Source organism: Sitophilus oryzae, unplaced genomic scaffold, assembly GCF_002938485.1.
Source record: "Sitophilus oryzae breed Bouriz unplaced genomic scaffold, Soryzae_2.0 scaffold_1274_pilon_pilon, whole genome shotgun sequence".
Taxonomy (NCBI): domain Eukaryota; kingdom Metazoa; phylum Arthropoda; class Insecta; order Coleoptera; family Curculionidae; genus Sitophilus; species Sitophilus oryzae.
Genome location: NW_022145920.1, coordinates 2,599,952 through 2,626,777, shown reverse-complemented (window position 1 = coordinate 2,626,777; position 26,826 = coordinate 2,599,952). Strand labels below are relative to the sequence as shown.

At 34.7% G+C, this 26,826-nt stretch overlaps 1 protein-coding gene across 1 annotated transcript in view; it reads right to left on the bottom strand.

Moving 5' to 3' along the window:
- The window catches only part of LOC115874350 (ankyrin repeat domain-containing protein 26-like), a 30,054-nt gene extending 3,765 nt beyond the window's left edge, over positions 1–26,289 (bottom strand). Inside the window, exons 1-9 of the mRNA XM_030889471.1 lie at positions 26,071–26,289; positions 10,547–10,656; positions 10,307–10,465; positions 10,008–10,244; positions 9,743–9,954; positions 9,397–9,679; positions 8,925–9,336; positions 3,901–4,070; positions 2,329–2,541 (exon numbers count right to left, since the gene is read on the bottom strand). Coding sequence (XP_030745331.1) covers positions 2,329–2,541; positions 3,901–4,070; positions 8,925–9,336; positions 9,397–9,679; positions 9,743–9,954; positions 10,008–10,244; positions 10,307–10,465; positions 10,547–10,656; positions 26,071–26,083 — 1,809 coding nt within the window. The 5' untranslated portion in view covers positions 26,084–26,289. The remainder of the gene's footprint in view (positions 1–2,328; positions 2,542–3,900; positions 4,071–8,924; positions 9,337–9,396; positions 9,680–9,742; positions 9,955–10,007; positions 10,245–10,306; positions 10,466–10,546; positions 10,657–26,070) is intronic.
- Between the last annotated feature and the right edge of the window lie 537 nt (positions 26,290–26,826).

Below are 26,826 nucleotides of genomic sequence, written 5' to 3'. Positions count from 1 at the left end.
AAACAGGAAGTGACCAGAAATAATTAAATACGCCATTCAACGCTAATTTATGCCAAAGACTAGTATACCAAATCTCGTTTTTTTTATTTAAAGAAATAAAAAAGTTATAGGGGTGAGCCATTTTTGAGACGCACCCGGTATAGTTGCTATTAAATGTGGTAGTTGGTGATAACTTAAATAATAAAAACTTGCGTTGTCTTTACCTTTCCCACTTTAACATAGTAAAAATTATTGAATTTTGTTTGTCATACGGGGGGGGGGGGGTATTACATAAGGGGGGTTATACAGAAAGGGTATTTACAGTGGTCAATAAGTTGTGAACAGGGATAGAAAAAACGCATTTATCTCTACCTTTTTTAAAATGTATAGGTATTACAAAATCCAGTATGATTATTTATTATTGGTCCTGCCAATATTTTGTTAAAAAACTAAGAGAAAGTCTATTCTTCACAAAAATCGTTCTTCCAAAAAATGCAGTTGCGTGTTTTTCCGCAGAATAAATATTTTATAGTTGTTTTATTAAGTTTTTAATTTTGTTTTTGTGTTTTAACTAAAAAATTGTTTTGTTTTATAACTAAAAATTTGATTTAAAAAAACTTAAAAAAGCTGAAATAAGTGATTTTTAATGCTCGTTTAGATATGTTATGTCTAAATTACATAATGCGTCAGTATTATTCTTGAAAATGTGTATTTTTTGCTGCCCTGTCTGCCTCCGTCATTGGTTGATTCAAAATCTGGTCTCTGGTCTCTGGTAATCTTAGTGATGCTCGCCAGGCTCGACCAATTACCAAGACTCTCCTTCCCTTTCAAACCGAATGCGATCATAAGAAAGAAATAAGAGGAAGTGCTCAGTCTCTTATTTTCCCACTCTTTATGTCCAAAATAGAGCATTGTCATCAAGAAATAGTCATATTCTCTGATAGTCAAACAGCGTCAGGCCAGAGAGTCAGGCCAGTGGTAGATAGCAAAAAAACTACTAAAGCATAAAATAACCTAGTGCGCATAAATGTAGGTGTCGTCACTGGAAACTGCCCCACGAGGGGAGTGGAAGATTTCCAACGACGACTACTGCAGATAATGCGGAGAGGAAGAAGAAACCATAAAGCACCTGCTGTGCCACTGTCCGGCACTGGAATACCGACACTTTAAAACTTTAGGGCAAGGTTTTTTGGAGGGACTAGAGGAAGCAGCAGAAGCCAACATCAGCGAGATCGGGAACTTTGCAAAGAGATGGAAGTGCCTAACCTAAACTAACAATACGGGGGTATCGCAGTGGGCCGAAGGCCTCCGAGTGAGGGATCAAACATGATCCCAAACCCCTGCAACCTAACCTAACCTAACAGAGTCAAAGAGCGATCAACTCAGTAACCATCAATTCGAATTTGGTGAAAGAATGCCTACAGAAGCTGAACAAATTAGGCAAAAAAAAGTTCTCCTACTCTGGGTGCCAGCCCAGCCAGATAGAAGGTACAGCCTAATAATAATCAAACACTAACTGAACCAGAACCGTTTTGCTTCCCAAGTTGAAACTAACTTAAAGCAGAACTCAAGAACCTGGAAGACTACATTCTTAGATTGTATGGGAGGTGAGAGAGAGAGAAAGTTACTTACCGTAACCATATAGATCTTTGTGTTCCCCTTGCTTGAGTTATAACTCATCATATAGTCTCAGGGCTTTGACAAAAGTCAGTATCTTAGACGGTTTTACAGATGTTTAGAAGATGCCCAAATCGTTTTTTAATCATATCTCAATTTTTTCAAATAGAAAATGGTTCTTTAGATGGTTCAAGAGATGGCTCATTAGCATATTTGGAAAAAGCATTTTTTACGTCTATTTGGTACCACACACTTGGTATTTCGAGTCAAATTGTCGTTATGAACCGCATGTTACAATTTCAAATAAACCATATGCGAAAATGTCAAAACATTCTATTCAGAGTGTCTTTTTCTATCGAATAAAGTAAAAAAATACCGAGGGTGTCATTAAAAATCAAAAGTTGTAGTTATTTCCGGTGAAACAAAAATTGACCAAGAACAACTGAATTCATCAATCAATGTTAATTTATGTCATATTGACATTCCAAATCTCGTCATTTTATTTCAAAAAATAAAAAAGTTATAGGGGTGAGCCTCTTTTGAGACGCATCCCGTATATATTTTTTTTAAATACGGTTTAATTTTTTTTTTACAAAAGTATTGTAAAAATACTCAACATGGTATTATTTTCTCAGTTTTTAAAATAATGTAATTATAAGAATTACATCCCAATTTGTTCCGTTTCATAGAATTAAGATTATAAGTAATTACACTGAAACGAAATTATATTACGTTATTGGCATTTTCCTGAGCTGAAATAACAGAAGAATCCGTAGAGGATAAGCCTTCAAACTTGACACGCTTGTTCGGAGTCTGAGGACTTCTTGGACTTCTCGAGGATGTTTTTAGGATGCCGGGAGACTTTCTGCCGCTCGAGTTACCTGCTACTTCTTTATTTTCATCCTCAATTAGTTCATTGAAAACTATATTATTCTCTGTGTCGTTCTAAAATTAAATTCGCATTAATAGTGGCTATGTATACAGAGTGAGTTTGAGAGAAGATCTTTTAGTACCCCCCCCACCCCCCTGGTTTATACACTCAGATGCAAAAAAACGCAACGGAGAAATTTTTGGTCAAACTTAAAGTGTTTTATTTTTGTTATTTTTAGTCCTATTTTCATGATTTTTTTAACAACCTGTACATAATTATATCAACTTTAATTTGTAAACTTAGTTTTTTATAAACTTTGTGCAATAATATAAAAATACCCTGTGCAATAATGTGGTGTGTAAATTTCTTTAAAATATAATTTTATGGTCAGAACCATGTCTCCTGAGCATTTTGTTTTTTGGTTCATGTCAGTATATGTCTTGGTTAATTTTTAAGAGTGAAATGAACTTGACACCACCAATTTACAATTTTTTCAACTATTTTTTTTTTGAAGTTATTTTTCAATATGACAAGCCGGTTTGGTGATTATTGTGAAATATATACTACTATGAACTGCCCATCATGTTCGACGTTTGGGACATGCTTGGCAGGAGGGTTAGAGGTCGCAGAGCAGTACCAGCTTCATTACATGAACTTCGCTTGGTTCTTAAAGAAGAATGGGAAAGCATAACGCAATATGATATTTTATGCAGCCTCAATGACAGTATGAACGGACGTATACAGGCAGTTATATATAGTAGCCAAGGAAAGCAATGCAATGTATTAGGATATTTTTTACAACTCTTTTTTCTGTTTGTATACTTAAGTATTACAGATGCTTTCTTTAATATCGTTAGTTCTGTTAAATATCGTTAATTCTGTTAATGTTTATTAATGTTTATTAAAACCAGGACTGTATCGATACTCATTGATTTTTTTTTATTTAGTATAAAGTATCCAATGCAGCGTAACATGACATTACGATAATAGTCACCAAAACCATCTTGTCATATTAAAAAATTACATCAAAAAGTAGATAACTGAAAAAATTGCAAATTGATCGTGATCAGTTCATTTCGCTCTTAAAAATTAACCAAAGGATGTATTGACATGAATCAAAAAACAAAATGCTCAGGAGTCATGGTTCTGACCGTAAAATTATATTGTAGGAAAATTTACACACGAAATTATTGCACAGGGTGTTTTAAAGTTAAGGTAAAAAACAACCCCTTGAATAACTCTGTATAATATACCAAATACTAAAGTTTATGAAAAACTTGGTTTACGAATTAAAGTTGATATAATTATACCCAGTTTGCTAAAAAAATATAAAAATAGGGCTAAAAATAACAAAGATAAAACACTTTAAATTTGACCAAAAATTTTTCCGTTGCGTTTTTTTTGCATCTGAGTGTATTTTAATATTTTTTTACCTTAGGAGCAACTTCCTTTGGAATTTCAAAGTGAATTTCACTAACATTTTCTTTTTCTTCTTCCTTCTTTAGTTCTTCTTCTAGTGTTTGTATATTTTTATTCACAGCATTTAACGACTTCTGTTGCTCCGCCAATCTTATTTGATCCCATTTTATATCAGCTTCACAGTCTTTAAATAAGCAATATATTCATTAGATTCATTAGTTCAATAAATATTGAATATTTTATATTAAGCAACTTGTCGAGAAAATTTCAGAGGCGATTCCTCAGACAATTTCCAGAGAAAAATTGTATAAAAATAGGTAGATATTTCCTTGTATGTCAGAAATATACTATACAGGATGTCCCAATATTCCGTAGACATAGAACTACTACGTATTTTTGGAATCAAAATAAGTTTATTGGACACAATTTACCTCTATACAAAAGTGCTTTGTTGTCCGTTAGAGGACATCAAACTTAAAAAATAAACACATTTTTTAAGATATTCTATGTTTTGTTAGTGCTTAAAAACTTAATATTAAAAAAGTACAGGAAGGGTAAAAACTACCTCCACTCCTACATAAATTTTAGTATAAGATTTTATTTTCGTAAAATGGTTCTTCTAGTATTTACTACATTTTTTGTCTCTTGTAAAAAATTTTTTTGAGGAAAAACATTTTTTACCGAATCTGACTACCACAAAATGTTTCTTGTCATATCAAGCTATGGAGGCGCATAAAATCTCTGATGCGCTAATAATCTATTTGGCAAAAATATGAAATTTTATGTTAGAATCAGAAATGATATTTGACAATAAGCTTCATATATTTTAAATTAATTAACGCTGGGGTTTATTTGTTGTTTATTTTTCCCTCTAAAGGACAAAGGTAGTATGTACTTTGGTAAAGAGGTAAATTGGGCCAATTAACTTATTTTGATTAAAAAATACGTAGTTGTTCTATGAACTTAGACGTAGTAGAAGTTAAACTAATTGTTCTATGAACGTCTGCTTAGGAAAAAAAATCATTTATTCAAAAGAGACAAAAATATAGTACCGGGTGGCCAGTGGCCAACTAAGAATGGACGCCGGCTGTATCTCAGAAACTACTTATCGTATAACTTTGGGAAAAAATTCTAATAAGTAAATCGACCAAGACAAATCGCTCAAAATTATTTTCAAGTTCGAAAAATGTCCGCTAAGGGGCTAGGACACAAAAAGAGGTATATTGGGTACGTCAAAATATCAAAACATTTAAGTTCAGTTTTCATGCATCCGAATTTCAGGCGTTATATTAAAAAAAAATGACGTTATAAATACTTAAACGTGTTTATGTAACATTATCATCCATCCATATAATTTTTACGAATTTCTTGGTTAATTATACGTAGGTAGTTCTCAGAATAAAATGTCCGAAAGTCGGAAATCAATAATTTTATTAAAATTTTTAGGAATTTTGTGCCGCCATTTTGCTTTTAACAAAAAACGGCCGTATTTGGTATGGCCGAAAACTAGGGGTTTATTTCATGTAACATCATTTAGTTATTAATCCAAGTTCGTCCTTGATTTTACTTGTTTTCGTGTTTTACCTGTTGTTTGTGTTATTTATTATTATATTAAAAGTTTATGTCGTTTTAGTCACTTTTCATATAGCACCGAAGGTGCGAATCTTAACAATAGGCACTACTGGTCCAAATCTACCCTTGATGCAAGTAGTTCAGCACAAAGACCGTTGGTCGGTAAATGTTTAGGCAGGAATTCTAGGATGGCGAATGATTGGACTTTCTTAATTATCTGAATGAAATGAACTATCCATAATTCCTAAGAAATGAAATGCCAATTTTGTTAGGGGATCCATCATGATGAAATTGCGTTTATTTGTTGCAATTTCATCAGCATGAATGCAGTTGGTGTAGCTGATGCAGTTGGTGCAGTTTTGCCGCTTATTTTGCTATGAATGTGTGGGGCTTGGATACCACTTACTTTAGTAGATGGAGACGCTGGAGCGACATATTTTCATAGCCAGCTAGGTCATCAGATTCAATATGTCTGGGTTTTAATTAATGGGATCGAATAAAGAACGAACAAGGATAAATAACCATTAAATGGTATTAAAATACATGTTTTGGTATTTTGACTCAACCGATTCACCTCTTTTTGTTTCCTAGCCCACTACTATAATTTTTAGACTAACTTTATAATCCTAAGCGGCAGCCTAACATAATTATTTGTTCTTTTAATATCTCCGGTTAGAAAGAAGATAGAATAGAAAGTTGTGGTTTGGCACTGATATTTTGGCAATTTTGTGCTCTATTTAACTGTGCAAAGAGAAATATAGCCTCCTATTTACATTTTTTATGCAAAAGGGCTATATCTGTGATGATGTTAAACAGCGCCCTCTAGCTACCACGAAAAAAATTATGGAAACAAAATTTATACTGGAGATCATTAAAGAAGAAAAGCTCTTTTAAACGAGCCCTAGTTAGTTTAAATCGGGTAACCCAAACCAGAGTTATCCTTACTTTAGTAAAAGCAAATTTTTAACGTTCCCCACCACTTTATTTTAAGAGATAGAGCAAAATAGTCTATATCAAAAAAATACATATTTCTCGATGATTACAATAGTAATATTTAAAATACCTGTTCACCTGCCTATTTTTGAGAAAAAACCCTGTTTTCTGATTGGCTATCAGAGAAACGGCGGACATTTTTCGAACTTGAAAATAATTTCCAGCGATTTAGGTCACCCGGTACATACTATGAGGACCATTTTACGAAAAAGAAAATCAGTGGTCGGTGGAGTAGGAAAATATTTCTAATAAAATTTATGTAGGGGTGAGGGTAGTTTTCACCCTTCCAGTACTTTTTCTTAATTTTTGTGTAAATCAAATGTTAAAGCGCTTAGCAAAACATGAGAATATCGGTTCTTAAAATATCTTAAAAAATGTATTTATTTTTTTTTAATTTGATGCCCTCTAACGGACAAACGAATCACTTTTGTATAGAAGTAAATTGTCAAGATTATGTAGTAGTTCTATGCAATTTTGGGATACCCTGTACCCTGTATATATTTAGTACCCATGGGTGCACTGTTGCAGGACCTGTATAAATATACAGGTCCTGCAACAGTGCACCGAGCATCTGTAGCTCGTACAATAAAAAACTTTTGGAATTTTGTTCAAGTGTAAACGTAAAGTATAATGTATTAAGATGTATTTTAGGAAAATATTTTAAATTCTACAGGGTGGCTCAAAAAATGTGAGTGGATCCGAATGTTTTTTAAATATGGAACACTCCGTATAATTTTGCATTTTTAGCTTCCTTTCTGAACACTTTACATATTATTATAATCCTAAGATATTATAAAGTATTATTATTAAGTACCTTTTGATAGTTTCAGATATATTCATAAATAAATAGAATAAATATTTTTTATCCTTTTTTAACGAAAAAATATTTAAAATACACAAGAAATGTCTGAAAATACAAGAAATGTCTGAATATTTACTATACAGGGTGGTCCAAACTATATTCCGGAAACTTCGGCAGCATATTCTGCAGATAAAAATAAGTAAAAAAGTTCGTATAAATGTATGTCCCAAAATGCTTAGTATGTATACAGGGTGTAGAAGTTTCACTTTTATTTCGATTTTTTCTAAATAATTTCTAAAGTAATGTCAATATCTAGATGAAAATTAGTGTCTGGGAGTTTTTTGACATGGAAAATTTGATTTTTCATAATTTTTTACGTAGAAAAGGTTTCTTGGTAAAAATCGCTACGAGTAATGGTTCTTGAGATTTTTGGAACCTGGATTATCAATACCTGTAATCATTGACATAAATTAAACATGTTGACTAAATAGTTATTAGACTGAAATCATAAATTTAAAATGTTTTTGTGCCAAAAGTTCAACAGAAACTGTTTTATCATCAAAGCAACGGCCTAGCTACGTTGAAACACCGGTTCCCATTAGAACACCGAAGTTAAGTGACGTAAGGCGATACTGGTGGATGGACGGGTGACCGGTTCGAAACTCTGTATCGTGCTGTTGTTCAAGGGAAAAGTGTAAAATCTATTGATACACACTGCTCATTCACGCCGGTTCGAGGCCAGATGAGATCGGATATCTCGTGAGTAAGAGTTGATTTAGACACTTCCTAAGTCGGTAGGCCTTTGACCATGATATGGCCGAGGACCGCGGTTCGGATTCCGCGTAAACAAAGTAGGCCCCGTCCAGATTAGCCCTGGCAGCAAAAAGGAGGCGTTAACTGAAATCTTTACTTTACTTTTGTTTTATCATCATTTTCTCGAAAAAAAATTATGATTAATTTAAAAAATAAAAAGTTCCCAAATTTACCATTTCAATCAAATAAGTATCTACTCAAAATGTTTATTTTTTGTCAATCATGACATGTGTTGACTATTACCATTCTAAATATCTTGAGATCGGTTGTTTGTGGCGATTTTTACCAAGAGACATTTTTTAAGTAGAAAATCACATAAATGTATATTTTTTCACTCAGTAGTTTTATACAGGTACGGACGAAAAGTTGTTACTCTTCAAAACAGTTAAAACACATGTAGATGATGCACTCTAGAGTAGGGAGCACTAGGAGTCATATTGACATCAAAATTAAATTTTTCGTGTCAGAAAACTCCCAGACACCAATTTTCATCCAAATATTGACGTTACTTCAGAAATTATATTTGGAAAAAATTGAAATAAAAATGAAACTTCTATATCCTGTATTTCCGAAACTAAGCATTTTAGGACATACATTTATATAAACTTTTTTACTTAATTTTATCTGCAGAATATGCTGCTGAAGTTTCCGGAATACAGTTCGGACCACCCTGTAGATCATCTGTACTTAATATAAATGTCGTAATCCTAAATGATACAGGGTGTTCAAAATTCTACCTCAAACTTTCTGAAATATTAAATAAATTTTCTTCGTTTTCCTTAAATGGAACACCCTGTATATTTTTTTTAGATGGAGAAGTAAAAAATGATAATTAATATAATAATTAAATGCACGTACCTTTTATGTTCTTTTTTAAATCATCAGACTTGTTGGTGTTGTTTTCGATACCAGCCTGCATTACTTCAATAGAAGCTTCAAGATAACTTTGCTGGTCGGTATACACTTTTATCTCCTTTTTATGTATATTTAATTTCAATTGCTTCTCTTCTTCGAATTCCTTGGGTAATTTTTCCCAAGTAACGTTCAGTTCATACAAATCTTTGTCCAGTTTTTCTATAGTTTTTATGTATTCTACAACACCTTGTTTGTCTTCCAACAATTTTTCATTTCTTGCGTTTATTTTTGATTGGTCTTGGGAACAGCTAAATTGCAACTTATTAAATTCGATTTTTTTATTATAAAGTGAAGACAAAAGTGTTTCTTTCTCTAATCTGATAATTTTTAGATCCTCAGATTTGGTCTGCAGTATCTAAATAAATATACAAATATTTTCTATAATGTTACCACAAAAATGTTTTATGAAAATAACCTTGTAAGAATCATCGTGTTTTGTGATTATATTGTCAATATTTTTATCAATAGTACTTAAAATGTTTTGTTGATTTTCAATTTCTTTTGAGTAGTTTTCTGTGTTCTTGCCGATTTCGGATTTTTTAGTATCGATTTTTTCATTTAATTCCTCTATTTCTTTACGGTTTTCCGAAGTTATTTTTTCAAGTTGAATTATTTTTTCTTCATTTATTTCACGTAATTGTGACGAAGTTTTAAAATGTTCTTCAATGCGTTTCGTTTCTTTTAAAATTTCTTCTAGTCTGAAATAATAGATCAAAAGTAAACAAATAGAAATTTATTTATTTACTTTAAGGAAATAATACTTCTTCTGTTTGTTTTCTCTTTTTTCAGCCATCTGATTTATAATTTCTTTACATTTGTTTCTATTTTCTTCTAGTTTACCCTTAATGTCATAGGTATCTGCTAACAACGCATTTTTAGTTTTTTTTAATTGATTTTGTTTTGAATCACGTAACTTCATTTCGTTTAAGGTCTCTTCTTTGAGTTTAATTTCCTTTAAGAGTCCTTGGTTTTCCTAAGAATCTAACGGTTTTTTAACAATATTGTACTAAATTCTTATTTACCTACCTTTATTAAAATGTTATCAGTTAACTGATTGGATACATTTGAAATACTCTTGCACTTTTTTTCAATACCCTGAATGTTATTCTTTTGTGTCATTTCAATTTGTTTACATTCAGAAACATTTAACATTTTTTTTTCAATAATGTTCAGTACTTTACATACAGCGCCAACTTCTTCTTGTATTCGTTTATATTCCTCCTGAGTAACTTTTATTATTTCACTAGTTTTACAAAAAGCAGCCTATATAATTAAAGAAGCATTTGATTGAGGTAATATATTTCTAAACGTTTAAGAATAATTACAGCTTTTCTTGTATTTAATTGGCCGCATTGAAACAACTCGTTGGAAACATTCTGTTTCTGTTTTTTACTTTCTTCCAGCTTCTTTTGCATTACTTTTATCTGCTTATCAACGTCTTTGTTTACCATTTTTAAATGTGTAAGTTCCAATTCATCCGTAACCTGTAAGATGAATAGGCTTAATACGGTCATTAATTGTAATTTTTATACCTACAACTACTTTAATAATATAAGGGTACTTACGTTCGTTGAGGTATGATACTCGTTAATTTTCTTTGTAATTATTGAAGTAAAATCTTTACAATACAGTCCTAATGATTCTTCTGCAATGGCTTGGCATATACTATTTCCTTCTGTTATAGAAATACATATATAAATTCACATATAATGTTAAAACAAACATAAATTATTATATATAAATATACAGTAATGTCCGCCTATAACGAACCCGCTTATTGCGAACTTTCGTTCATAACGAACCAAATCTATAGGTACGAACTTCGGTATTACTAAACGTGTGTTAATTTTTTCGCAAATAACGAACCCTTTTATAACGTACTTTCGGATAAAACGAACCTTAAATTTTATATGATCGTAAGATTTTTTTTATAACGAACCTAAAACGGTATTTTACCGCTCATGCCACCAAATACCAGTTCCAAATTACAACCTATGGATCAGGGTGTAGATAGGTGTGATCCATAGCTTAAAGAGCCATTATCGTCGATTTCTTCTTTCGTAAATGGTACATTTTATTGATAGTGGGGTGAAAATTTTCCTATCAACCTCTTGGATGGAATAAACTTCATTCATATAGCATGGCAGATGAAATTAAAACAAACATTTTTAATTGTTTTCAACACGGTGGTTTCCTAAAAGTGGAAAATGATTTGGATTCATACGATGACTTGACAGTAGCCGAATGGCTGAAAAAAGTTGGATAAGAAGATGATAACAATATTCTAAACAATCTTCCTTGTTCTGAAAATGAGTTTAATGAATTTTATCCATATTAATGATAATCTTTAAGTGTCGAATATTTGGATGACGATGCCATTCTGATTTCTTCTGTGTCTTCTTCAGTTTATATTGATGACGATGAGGAGGCGGAAGATGAAGAACCTGTGAGTACAGAATTGAGACCAGTTCCGACCACATCTGAGGCACTTCAACATATTGATAACGTTCGTCATTTCCTTCAGTCACGAAATACTCCGCAAAGTGTTCTTAATCAATTACCCGAAGTAGAATTACATATTATTAATACTCATTTCACAAAAATAAAACAACTAAAATAAAATATTTTTTTTTTTAAATTAGACTCTTAAGAACAGTTGTTAATGTATCTACCATATTACAAAATATATTTTATGTACCATATCTATGTATTAATAAAAATACCACATCTTTTATATTTATCAGCATTTATCGTTTATTGCGAAATTTGCTTATAACGAACCGTTTTCGCCGGTTGGCCGGTCCCATGAGGTTCGTTATAACCGAACATTACTATTTAGTCCAGTCATCTTAGGGGTTTCACCTCGGAATTCGAGATAACTGGTTGTAAACTCGTATAAACCTTTATTTTAACATCCTAAAACATGTCTCAAAACCTACATATGATAGCGTGTGCGCGACTTGTAGATAACTGACGTCAAAGGTCAAAAAATTGATTTTTTGCAAATATCTCATTCCCTTTCACATTTACGCTATTTGTATTTACTATAAATATTGAGAAGGATAAAATTCTCTACAACTTTTGTTTCATAATTTTTTTTTGTATCTCAAACCGTTTTTGAGATAGAGGGCGGTGAGCCTGCAGTCTTTCATTATGTACATTAGGTATCATTCAAGTTCAACCTGTAGTCTCGGTCAAAAACAACATTTCAATCGTGTTTACTACCAAGTTCAGACTTGATTAGGGCATGATTTAGAACCACAAGACTGGGGTTGGATAATGCGTAGGTAATGGATTCCTGGAACCTACCACTACTATTCTACCTCCAGCTCCAGAAAATTTGCTGAACACAATATTCTGCAACTACAAGAATGGTTGTGGTTCGCGATGTGGATGCAGGAAATCAGGGTTGCCGTGCTCTTTAGCTTGTGGCCAGTGTAATGGGCAAGCTTGTCTCAATGCTTCACCCTATCAGAGTGATGTCAATGAAGATAGTACATTTGACCCCGAAATCCTAGAAGACTTGGAGACAAATGTCGTTGAAGATGAAAATGAAGAAGAATTTAAAATTCCACAACGACCAGACGACAATGATAAAGAAGAAGAAGAAAACTAAAAATAAGAACATGGCGTTCTTTTTATTTTTATTCAATTTTTTTAATTTCAAACATGAGAAATGTATGAAATCGTATTTTTTATTAGACATATAAATTAAAAATGTATTTCTTGTCTTTTTATTTACTTAAAATGAAATTAGTATAAATATAACTATAATTAAAATGTAATTAAAGTATTTCTGTTAATAATTTTCTAATTGTACAAAGAGGTAAGTGTTATTTAATGAAGATATACTTAATTTATGAAAAAAAATATAATATTCAATATTCAATATGATCTTTTATAAAAAAATGTAAATTATATATAATTATATATTTTTCAATAATTAACGGACTTTATACGACCTGTTTTTGACCGAGACTACAGGTTGAACTTGTATTTGAAATGATACCGTACACAATGAAAGACTGCACGCACACCGCCCTCTATCTCAAAAACGGTTTGAGATCCAAAAAAATTTTTGAAACAAAAGTTGTAGAGAATTTTATCCTCTACAACATTTATAATAAATACAAATAGCGTAAATGTGAAAGGGAACAAGATATTTGCAAAAAATGCGCAAAAAACGAATTTTTGGACCTTGAGTTATCGACAAGTCGCGCACATGCTATCATATGTACCCAAGCAACATACAATGGTATATTATACGTTTAAACTGATCTAATACCGTCCGTCTCATCTAGGTATACGACAAAGAATGTGAAACGTATAATAAACTGCAAAATGTCCGCGACTTCAACGTATATATTTAAGGTTTCTCTATTCCTTTTATAATCGTATATACATATACCAATATTATACAAGATGGTAAACGTATATTAGCAATTTATGATATACTAGGATTACACGTAGACCAAATACGTGTATTAAATGTTATTTTTCTATATACATTTATACGTGAAACAGAACCGTTTATTAAATGTTATTTTTACGTACAAATTTATACGTATCCAGGAAATGAAATTTAGTATTATAACCACCTAGCATTATTGTTTTTCATTAATATGAAGGATTTTTGAACGAGCATAAACAAACCTTAGGTTACTTAAGAAATGCTACATAATGGTGACATAAATTATACCCTATAACTCCTTTATATAACATAATATTGCAATCTTTAAGTAACCTAAAATTAAAAATTTGGTTTTTACTGCGTCAAAAATTCTTCCTATTAATAAAAACAATAATGCTAGGTGGTAAAATTACTAAATTTAATTTCCTAATACATTTTTTATGGTTAATGGTAGGGTTTTTAATGAATAAGTATAAAAAAATTAATTGGAAATCTTCTTTAATAACATCTTAAAAATTGGAGACATATACCGTACATTACTAAAATAAAAATAAACAAAACATATCATAATTCTTAAAATAAGAAAACTGACAATGCATAAATATAACTAAACATAAAATATAAAGAATAATATATACATACGTTCACATTTTCTCTCTGTTAGGTATACGAGTAGTATATTGTTGCGGACCCGTGTGGACTCGACCTAACCTAACTATATGTCCCGCCCTCAGATGACCTTAACACAGAGATATGGAAGTGGGAGAATGAGCTTCGACGAGTGCGCATCCAAATTTTTGTCGACGGCAAGATGGCAGACATCTTCCAGGTCTCGCTGTCACTTCCCCTCTTTAATTGACATCTGTTTGTTTTGTTTATATATATATATATATATATATATATATATATATATATATATATATATATATATATATATATATATATATATATATATATATATATATATATATATATATATATATATATATATATATATATATATATATATATATATATAAATAAATAAAAAACTGGATGGGCAAAGTTAGTTTGCTTATATGGGGTGTCTTTGCCCTCTTCCTTATTCTTATTGGTAGACCAAAAAGCCACCCCATTTTTTCCAAATAAAAGTGTCGCTTGCGATCAGAACCTCACAGTGACATATTATGTGCTCCACTTTGTTTCAGGATCTTTATCACGCAGAGTCTGCAGCAAAGACTTCCTTGATACAGATTGAGCTTGTTCAGGTAACACTTGACAGCCATGTTGTCCTGTCAAGAGGCCTGTTGTAATCCGCAATTTATTCCTGCTAAGCATTACCAGTTCCTTTGCGGTTTTGGAGCTAGGTCCCTTGAATAAAAACTTAACTTGCTGTGCCTGTGCCCCTGTCTGTTTCTCCAGTGGACATTCTGCTTTTCCCTGATCCAAAGAGTTTTAATGCACTACGGGCCATACATTTGGGTATTCCCAGTACTGGCTCTGGACCAGAATAAGATGCCGATGATCACTTGCCTAGCCCAACCTCCATCGGCTTTTTCGTTGCCTTGGATGCCGTGTGGCCCGGCACCCAGGCCAATTTAACTCTGTTCCGTCGAGCCAGAGCTTCCAGTTCACTAGAGCATTCCCAGACGGAGTCTCGACCTTTGGGCTCATAAGCGCCCCAAAGTGCCCGCCTGACTGTCTGAGCATATATTGATGAGCTTATCTGAATAAGCTCTTCTATTGTTTTCTCTCGCACATTGTAGAATGGCGAAGATTTCTGTCTGGAATACGGTTGAGTGTTTACCCAAGGAAAAGGATAAGCTTACCCTTGGTCTTTCCCCAAATACTCCAGCTCCTGTTCCTTCAGCGGTCTTTGACCCGTCTGTATACCTGGTTAGTCCATCCTGAAGGAATGTTATATCTGTCCACATTCCTCGATCCATTTTTGTTCACCTCGAATGGTTTGTGGTAGTGATAAAGAGGGAGTCATCTGGTCCCGATCTCATTTTGGAGTAGAGGTCCCCCGATAGGATTTCCCATCTTTGAGTGTCCTGTTTCTGTCCTATTTCCCAGAGACCATTACCATAAGCCACCCCATTAAAAGCATAATTACGTAAAATATGCGTCATCACCCTCAATATTATAACGAACTTCTGCATAATACTTACCTCAATATAGCGTGGTTAACTATTGCAGCCACGTAGAAGTTTGAAACGCACAAAATAGGCTTTAAAAACAGATTTGGCTTCACAGCACTGTAAATGCTACATCGCAACTAACAGCAAGCGTTTAGCGACGTTCCGAGACGTGGGGCGCCTCCACCCATAATTTACCGATAACACATAACGCATTCTTTTCAAGTAATGGCTACGGCTACGTCTAACATATTTTCGGACGGAATTTGGAAAAGTCACCCCAAGAAGTAAAGTCACCCCATTTTACGGTATACGAGTAGTATATTGTTGCGGACCCGTTGGACTCGACCTAACCTAACTATATGTTCCGCCCTCAGATGACCTTAACATCGCATTAAAGAATAGACACCGTAATGATTCATTCGTTCGAGAAGAATCGAGTCCCATTGGAATGGACTAGTACATACGAGAACATTCGAAAACCTTCTCTATGCACCTATGGACTATTCTAGATTTCTTTTGCTGTAGGTATAAAAGCCGGCGGCTGTGGCCTACAGGGGGCAGTTATAAATATACAGTTGACGCGCTAAAATTCAAAATAAATTCTTAGTTATAAATCGTTTGTAAATAGTTCTATAAATCGTTATTGTTTTTGTTAATTAGTGTTAAATAAATAGTGTTTAAATAAATTGTGACTTTCTATCCACACGGAACCGACGAAAAACGTAACAATTGGTGTCAAGTGTGGCGTGTGTGATAGACTAGAAGAATAAAAAGACTGACCATGGCTCTGAAAAAATTGTTGAAAGACTTGAAAGTGTCCGAACTGAAATGCATATTGGAAGAGAGAGTGCGAGACAGATGAAAAAAAAAGCATTTTGCAAGCGAGACTGAGAGACGTTTTGGTAGAGGAAGGTGAGGATCCTGACACATTTTACTTCGAGCTGGAAGGTGACCTTGACTCGTCCTTACAAAAATTAGAAGACAATTTGAATAATAAAATTAGTGATAAAATTATGAAAAATTCCCAGGATTTGCAAGAAACTTTAAATGATAAAATGAATATTTTAGAAGATAGTATAAAATAAAAAAAGTAAATAAAATTCCCAGGATTTAATTAATTCTTTAGAAGATAAGATCGCGGAAAATTCTAAAGACATACAGGCCAACTTTAATAATAAAATACTTAATTTAGAAGAAAAGATAACAGAAATCCAGGAATCTTCCAGGGAATTAGAAGAAAAGATTATAGATAATTCTACAGAACTACAAGACAAAATAACACAAATTGAGGACGATGTAAATAGAAAAATCGAAATTTTGAAAGAACAAATAGCAAAGGCAAATTCACCAAAATGTCAAGAAACATCGGAGAACCCGACACTGGTTGAAAATAAGTATGTCTCAAAGTCAGATATTAAGCCTCCACAGTTTGACGGAAAAACCGCTTGGGCCAATTATTTTTGCCAGTTTGAGGCCGCTGCGAGAGCGAACGGGTGGACAATCGCTGAAAAGGCTACCGCTTTGACTGTCGCACTGCGAGCAGATGCGACTGACATCCTGCAGACACTGTCACCATCGGAACAGGGAGATTATCAGCAATTGGTACGACATTTAGAAATGAGGTACGGCCAGGCTCATTTGGAACATGTCTATCATTCCCAGCTAAAAAATCGCATTCAAAAGTCAAATGAGTCTCTGCAGGAGTTTGAAGCCGACGTAGCCCGCCTCGTTCGCCTTGCGTACCCTGCTACGCCCGAGAATGTTATGGAGCGGTTGGCAGTACAGGCATTCTCCGATGGCTTACGTGACAACGAGACAAGACAAGCACTTCTCCTAGCTCACCCAACGCACTTGGTGGACGCTTTAGCACGTGCCCTAGAATTCGAGGCCGCGAAACAAAGTTCTCGGTCTTTAGGAAAAGTACGGGCCATCGACGAATGTTCCGACGAATCCGTGGAAGGGATTGTTCGGAAGGTAAGAAGGGACCGATTCGTCGAAGGGTCGAAATGAAGGGGCACACGTCGACCTGTACCCAACATGCCCCAACGAAAACTGCTCAAGTCGCCTCGCTACAACACAAATTCAACAGCATTTTTGTGGATGGTTTGTTGATGGAGAGTTCGGACCATGCTGTTGGATACAGGTGCGACGAAAACTATCATCAGACCGGACATTCTTAAAACATGAAGAAGGTTAAAACAACACAATGGCGACTACGTACTGCTACGGGGGGCTCCGCTGCTGTCCATGGAGAAGTAAATCTTAATTTTGTTATTGGGAGCACCAGTTTTGAACATCCAGTGTTAGTAGCAGATATCGAAGATGAACTTATTCTCGGAATGAACATCATGACCACTAAAGGTTTTGACCTAAACTTCAAAGAGGGAATTTTGAAAATAAATGAGGAATAAGTGGTTCTACATCGAAAATGTGAGGAGACGCTTCGCGTGGTAGTAGCAGAAGATGTTTCGATCCCTGAGCGCTGTGAGGTATTTTTGGATGGTTGCCTGGAAGGTAAAATGAATAATGGGAGTATTATTCTGTTGGAGCCAAGGAACCATGACAGCGAAATAGGACGAGGGATCGCTGTTGGAAAAGCCCTGCTACGAGCGAAGAAAACTGTACCGGTGAGAGTAATGAATACGAATTATTATTCTGTATCCTTGAAGAAGGGAACCCTGTTAGGGTACTGTTGTTCGGTCTCCTCAGTCATTCGAAGCGTGGAAGCCTCCAAAGTTTCGACTTCAAAAATTCCGGACAAAATGGTGAAGGAGTTAGTAAACGTTAAGGGATTATCTCCCGAAAATAGTAGAAAATTGGGAAACCTGATAATCAAGTATCAAGATGTGTTTGATAAAGGAGAAGCAGGACACAGAGGTCGTACCAATTTAGTACAACATAAAATTGATACCGGAGATGCACGACCAATCAAACAAAATCCGAGAAGACTTCCGCTCGCCAAACGTGAAGAAGCTGATAAAATCCTTCGAGAAATGAAAGAAGAGGGTGTCATCGAACCATCTAACAGCCCGTGGACATCGCCGGTAGTACTAGTAAAGAAGAAAGACGGTACCACCAGATTCTGTGTTGATTATCGGCAGCTCAATAATGGTACCAAGAAGGATAGCTATCCCCTGCCGAGGATAGACGATACTCTAGACACACTGGCGGGGTCAACGATATTCTCTACGTTAGATCTGAAGAATTTGGAAGAAGTTTTCAAGCGACTAGGGAGTTCTGGTTTGAAACTTAGCCCCAACAAATGTCATCTGTGTCAAGAAAAGGTACACTACTTGGGCCATGTAGTCTCCTCCCAAGGAGTTGCGGTAGATCCACAGAAGACCAAGACAGTGGAAGAGTGGCCGATACCTAAAGATAAACATGAACTACGAAGCTTTTGGGACTATGCACATACTATCGCCGCTATGTACAGGGTTTCGCCACCATCGCAAAACCATTGACCAGACTTACCGAAAGGCGAGGCGTTTCTCTATAACAGGACTCAGATTCTGAGAGGCATTCCGAAAATTGAAGAAGGCCCTGACTAGTGCGCCCATACTTAGCTACCCTCTTGGCAACGGAAACTTTATATTGGATACCGACGCTAGCAATGTTGCGTTAGGCGCTGTTCTGTCTCAGATCCAGGATGGTCAAGAAAAAGTAATTAGTTATTTTAGTAAGACCTTGTCGAAACCGGAAAGGAACTACTGTGTAACCAGACGAGAATTACTAGCGGTAGTTAAAGCAGTGGAACACTTCTACAAGTATCTCTATGGAAGAAAGTTCTTGTTAAGAATAGACCATGCTGCTTTGAAATGGCTGTTGCAGTTTAAGAATTCTGAAGGGCAGGTAGCTAGATGGATTGAACGATTACAAGAATTTGATTTCGACACAGAACATCGAGCTGGGGCGATCCATCAAAATGCCGACGCACTTTCCAGAAGACCTTGCGATAAGGACTGTAAACATTGTTCCCGAGCAGAAGAGAAAGAAGCGAAACTCCTAAGAACAACTGTGGTTAACGATACTTGGCAACCCGAAGATCTTGCAAACGACCAAATCAGTGACCCAGAATTAGAAACTTAGTGATTAACTGGAAAAACGCAGACCAAAAAGACCAACATGGGGAGGAAGTTTGCAGATATTCGCCGAACGTGAAAGTCGGCACTGGGCCCAGTGGAATTCCTTGGTAATAGATGACGGGATTACTCCGCCGTGTGATTGAGAGCCAGAGGACACGAAGAAAGGCAGATCGTCATTCCAAAGAAGAGGGTCCCGGAGGTCTTGGAGGAAGTTCACAATGGAACCAGCAGTGGACATCTTGTTGTTACCAAGACACTTGGCAAGCTATTGTGAACGGTTCTATTGGGTTGAACTGCACAGGAGCAGTGAGGGGGTCTGGTGTAGAAATGCGACGTTTGCGCTGCTATCAATGGACCACAAAAGGCGCGGTAAAGCTCCAATGCGCCAGTACAATGTAGGCAGTCCTTTCGAACGAATAGCGATCGACGTGGCTGGTCCTTTCCGGGAGACGAACAATGGCAACAAATACATTGTGGTAGTAATGGATTACTTCAGCAAATGGGTCGAGGCCTACGCGTTACCAAATCAAGAAGCGTCCACCATTGCTGATGCTCTTGTTAAGGAATGGATCTGCAGGTTTGGTGTTCCCATGGAGCTGCATTCAGATCAGGGAAGAAACTTCGAGTCCAATCTGTTCCAAGGCGTCTGTGAAGTCCTTAACATCCGCAAGACCAGAACGACGGCTCTACATCCACAATCCGATGGGATGGTTGAACGCTTGAACAGAACCATCAACCGTTATTTGGCCAAAGTAGTCTCTGATCACCAAAGAGACTGGGACAAATTCCTTCACCTGTTCCTGTTGGCCTACCGCTCATCCGTCCAAGAATCCAGGGCAAACTCCAAATCCAGCATCGTTATGGGACGGGAAGTGCGTCTACCTTGTGATCTGAAGTTTGGTTGCCGACCAGGACGACGGCTCTACATCCACAATCCGATGGGATGGTTGAACGCATGAACAGAACCATCAACCGTTATTTGGTCAAAGTAGTCTCAGACCACCAAAGAGACTGGGACAAATTCCTTCACCTGTTCCTGTTGGCCTACCGCTCATCCGTCCAAGAATCCACAGGGCAAACTCCAGCCAGCATCGTTATGGGACGGGAAGTACGTCTACCTTGTGATCTGAAGTTTGGTTGGCGACCGGGAGAAGATGTCGCTGGAGAAGATTATGTCCACAGACTACGTCAAAGGATGGACGACATCCATCAGCGAGTCCGCTTAAATATTCAAAGCGCTAGTGACCGAATGAAGGAGCACTACGACATTCAAGCTGAGCATGGGGATACCAACCAGGGAATTTGGTGTGGCTGTACAACCCACAGAGACGTCGTGGATTATCTCCGAAGCTACAATCCTCGTGGGAAGGCCCATACGAAGTCATGGATAGGATTAATGACGTCGTATACCGTATCAGAAAATTGACAAAAGGAAAACCGAGGGTAGTCCATTTCAACCGTTTGAGCCCCTACCAAGGCAAAATAGAAGATCGTACTGGGACCGTGAGAACCTGCAGCTTTGATCCCCCTGATTCGGAGATTTCATGGCCCGATACAACAACAGTGAGAAGGCTCGCTATGGTGTAACCAAAGAAGATCAACGAGACCTCTTTTCCGTGCCTCCTGATTATTCGCTCGCTCATTGTGTGGCCCGAGATTTGCGGATGTCCAGAGGAATCGCTGCGACGTTCAATGAGAAGTTTGGGCGTGTCGGAGAACTACGCCGACAGGATCCAGAGGTTGGAAGCGTCTTGAGGCTAACCGACAATGCACATGGTCAAGCAAGATACATCTTCTACCTGGTCACCAAGGAATGGTCTCCGAGTAAGCCGACTTATCTCAATCTATGGAAGACCCTGATTGAACAGAGAGAAGCCCGGCTAAACAACAACATTGCACGATTAGCCATTCCGAAGCTGGCGTGTGGACTCGATGGTTTGAGTTGGCGTACAATCCGGAACATGATTGAAGTCTTGTTCAGATTTACGGGAATCGAGATCCTTGTTTGCTGCTACAACCCAAAGCTGAGATCGGGAGAGATAACTGCAGACTGCTATTTCTACCAGACTTCGCAATGTACCAGGGGCCAGCTTTGCAAATACCTTCATTCACCGTGTACATCTCGGGACGAGCATGTGCCTAAGAAGGGGGCAGTGTTGCGGACCCGTGTGGACTCGACCTAACCTAACTATATGTCCCGCCCTCAGATGACCTTAACATCGCATTAAAGAATAGACACCGTAATGATTCATTCGTTCGAGAAGAATCGAGTCCCACTGGAATGGACTAGTACATACGAGAACATTCGAAAACCTTCTCTACGCACCTAACGATCTATGGACTATTCTAGAGTTCTTTACCTGTCAGTATAAAAGCCGGCGGCTGTGGCCTACGGGGGGCAGCTATAAATATACAGTTGACGCGCTAAAATTCAAAATAAATTCTTAGTTATAAATCGTTTGTAAATAGTTCTATAAGTCTTTTATCGTTATTGTTTTTGTTAATTAGTGTTAAATAAATAGTGTTTAAATAAATTGTGACTTTCTATCCACACGGAACCGACGAAAAACGTAACAATATTATTTTACAAAATCGTTTAAATCAATCCAGTTGTCTACCAGAGTAAGAAAGTTTGACAGCTTCTAAAAAATGGAGAAAGGACAAACGATATATTATAAAATTACTGATAGGGTGTTATAAATAACTTCCTAACAACAAGTTTTTATTCAATCCATGTACTAAAAGTAATAAAAAAAGTTTAGGTTTAAGAAAGGTCTGTATTTTAAAAAAGCGTTTGCGCGAATAATTTTTTTAATTTGCAACAGGGGTATGTAAACGGTATACAGTATACGTTTACAAAACCTATAACCTATGCTCAGCACTGCAAAAACTTGTCATTGAACATGAACATATTCATGCATATAAAAATTTACATAAATACATACATGTGAACTTACTTACTTACTTAAATTAACTTAAATAAAAGCTAATAATTGATAAATTTAAAACTTACCCTCAATTACGTTTCCAAAGGAAAAAAATGACGAAAAAAAATCCTGAAAACGCTACAAGGCGTAATACGTAAGTAACAGAGCCTAAGTGTACTTTATCTTTCTTCTGCAATTGAACTATAAATTATGTAAAAGGAGTAGCTGGATATACCATATTTCTGTCTTTAAGAAAAGTATTATATTAAATAACGCACCTTATACTGATATCAAACAAACAATGTGTGGACACAATGGCGTCTTTACCCTTGATCACGCTTATGAATACCCTGAGCCTAGATGTTTCATAGAAGACCCAACGTGATTGGGTAGATTTGATCATATGACAAGATTTTGTAGTGTCGAGTATAGGTTTCATATACGTATACCATATTCCATTTAGATTCCATCTGCTGTAAAAAGTTTAACGATATGATTGGTAGATCTAATCACGTGACCAGATTTTATAGTGTCGAATAAACGTTTCGTATATGTAGTCTATATACCATTTCTATACAATTTATTGATGCTGGTTATATACGTTTTTGAAATTCAGTTCTTTTCAATATTTTTATATTGGAGTTCAAATTTATTACAATTGAGGGTCGGAACCTTTGGTGTTACACAGCAAAATAAAAACACTAAATCACCACAATACACCAAAACACTTTTACTTTTACACTGGACGCGCGTTTCGCTAACCATGTTAGCATCTAAATTCAGCTGAGTTTATAATCATCTGCTGATGATGCTAACATGGTTAGCGAAACGCGCGTCCAGTGTAAAAGTAAAAGTGTTTTGGTGTATTGTGGTGATTTAGTGTTTTTATTTTGCAGTTCAAATTGATCAAAAAATCACAAAAAACAGTTTAATAATGACTTACTATGCCCTTTGTGTCTGAAATTTTCAAAAATTACGAATATAACTGACTTGGTGACAAAATCGAAATATTATATACCTACTTAAAATATATGTTTCGAATATACGTAAAAAAGCAGTATAATAATATTTAGTATAAAAACGTATATACTAAGATTAACGGAAAATAAAGCCCTTTAATATGCGTATATTATACGTTGCATATAAAAAAGTAATATGAAATACGTATATTATTTATACCTTTAAAAAAATATACGATATTTATACGGATAGTACGTTTATTAAACGTATAAACTCTTGAACGGTGTTGCTTGGGTAGGTTTTGAGACATGTTTTAGGATGTTAAAATAAAGGTTTATACGAGTTTACAGCCGGTTATCTTGAATTCCGAGATTCCTACCATATTTCGACTAAGATGACTGGACTAATTACTGTATAATGTTCCAGCAGCGTACTATACAGCGAGTACATAAAACCAAAAGATACAAATCCACAGAAAAAAATACAAAACCATTTCTTCAAAATATAGTTTTATCAGTCAAAATCCTCTCTTTAAAACCAAAAACTACTCTTAATTTCCTTGTTATTGGTCTGCGATAAATGTGAAAAGTTTCAATATGTCATAAAGCAGGTAAAAATATAATAATAACAATAATACACCTTGTAGCTACAAAACAAAGCAGAATCGGACCTATAGATTTATATGAAAAATAAATCTTATTTTTACGCGAGGAATCTCCCCACGAGAGATGGCACATGTTTTTTGAAACACCCTGTATAATTCAATATTTAAATGAAAAATGAATATTTTGAAATATCTAAGTAAATCCTTTGCGACTTTCGTAAAGTTCTCTGGGGGGAATCCAGACCCCCTGAACCCCCCCCCCCCACCCCATAAATATGCGACTGTCTTGGAGTCGATTTGTGTCTCTGGATACGTTCTGTCCTTTTCTAATATTTCTATAATTAGTGTTAATTTAAACAAGGTTTACCCCCTACTCCAAAAGATGTATATTTTCTAATAATAATAAATAACGCTTTATTGTACAAAAAGCCAAAATAGCTTCATCCACAAAGCATTTACAAAACAAACAAAAGCACAAAAAATATACAAATAAATACCATATTATACATATACAGGGTGGTCCAAACTGTATTCCGGAAACTTCGGCGGCATATACTGCAGATAAAAATAAGTAAAAAAGTTCGTATAAATGTATGTCTTAAAATGCTTAATTTCGGAGATACAGGCTGTAGAAGTTTTATTTTTATTTTGAATTTTTCCAAATAATTTCTGAAGTAACGTCAATATTTGGAGGAAAATTGGTGTCTGGGAGTTTTTTGATATGAGAAATTTGATTTTGATGTCAGTATGACTCCTATTTGTAGGGGGCGCCACCTACACGTGTTTTAACTGTTTTGAAGATTAATAACTTTTTGATCGTACCTGTATAAAACTACTGGGAGAAAAAATATACATTTCCGTGATTTTTTACGTAAAAAATGTCTCTTGGTAAAAATCGCTACGAGCAACCGTTCTCAAGATATTTAAAATGGAAATAGTCAATACGTGTCGTTATTGACAAAAAATAGACATGTCGAGTAAATAGTTATTTGACTGAAATGATAAATTTTGAGAACTTTTATTTTTTTGAATTAATCATAAAATTTTCTTCGAAAAAGTGATGTAAAACAGTTTCTGTTGAACTTTTGGCACAAAAACATTTCAAATTTATGATTTCAGTCTAATAACTATTTAATCAACGTGTTTGATTTATGTCAATGATGACAGATATTGATAATTTCGATTCCAAATATCTGGAGAACCATTACTCGTAGCGATTTTTACCAAGATACCTTTTATACGTAAAAAAGGGCGCAAATCTATATTTTTTTACTCAGTAGTTTTATACAGGTACGGACGGAAAGTTATTACTCTCTAAAACAGTTAAAACACACGTAAGTGGCGCCCCCTACAAGTAGAGGTCATATTAATATCAAAATCGAATTTCTCATGTCAAAAAATTTCCAGACCCAATTTTGATCCAAATATCCTTACTACAGAAATTATTTGGAAAAAATCGAAATAAAAATGAAACTTCTACACCCTGTATCTCCGAAACTAAGCATTTTAGGACATACATTTATATGAACTTTTCTACATATTTTTATCTGCAGAATATGCTCCCGAAGTTTCCGGAATACAATTCGGACCACCCTGTATATATAAAAATACCATAAAAATACCATTAAATACAAAAAAAATACGTCATTAAAATTAGAAATAGAACATACATGGACATTATAATTGGATGGACATGGAATAATATTTTTAATCACACATAAAAATGAAGTATTGTTAAAGTTATTGTGAATAATTAATAATATATTTTGAAAACTCAAATCAATTTTTATTTTGCAATTTTTCCAATACAAAACAAAAATTATAATTATACCATTTTGCAAATTCCTTTTGTGATTATTAGTTATCTACGGATAACATATTGAAAATCAAGAAATATTTTATTTTAAAATCTCTAAATCCGTATTGTAATAGTAGGTATATGAATTCAACATAAGTTTACAATATATTAAAATCAAAGAACTTACCATTTTCTTCCATATTTAAGCAAATTTAAAATTAAACTTGTAATCTGGTAATAAATTTATTTTAGACAAAAAGCCAAGAAACAAAAGCCTACTAAATTTAATTACCTTTCTATTGCCTATCTTTTTCACTTACCCACTGACATAATATTTTAAAATTTAAAGATTTGTTCTTTTATGGTATACCTGTTATAATATAAAAAGAATACATAATATTAATTTTTATCAATAAAAAAATATATATTTTCTTTTACAGATTTGTTAATTAAATTAAACTTTGGAATGGTTTCAAACATGTTCAAATAAAATTTCAATTTTCAATCTGAGCCATCTTGTGGCCGTGTATCGAAACTTTATGTCAATTTCCGTGATGTCCGTTGTAAATTGAAATGTCAAATTTTAGAGGATAATATTTTTTAGAAAAAGATAAAAAGAAAGGTTATAATAGTTGGTTGGTTTTTTCTCTTGGTGTATTAAAGGTAAATAAATAATAATCAGTAAATACAATAATATTAGGTAGTTTTTAAGAAGTGATAATATAATCCTTGTTTGTTGATTAACTTCATAAAAATGGAGGCAACAATTGAAACATATGGGTTGAGTACTTCTCAATTGCAAAATAAACAAGAGTGATTGATAACACAAAATAGTCAAATATTGCTTTGGTAAACCTAAATTGACGATGCATTTTATGAAGTGGTCTGTTAGCTATGTTGTATACAGGGTGGCCCAGTGTTCTCAAAAAGCTCTATAGCAACT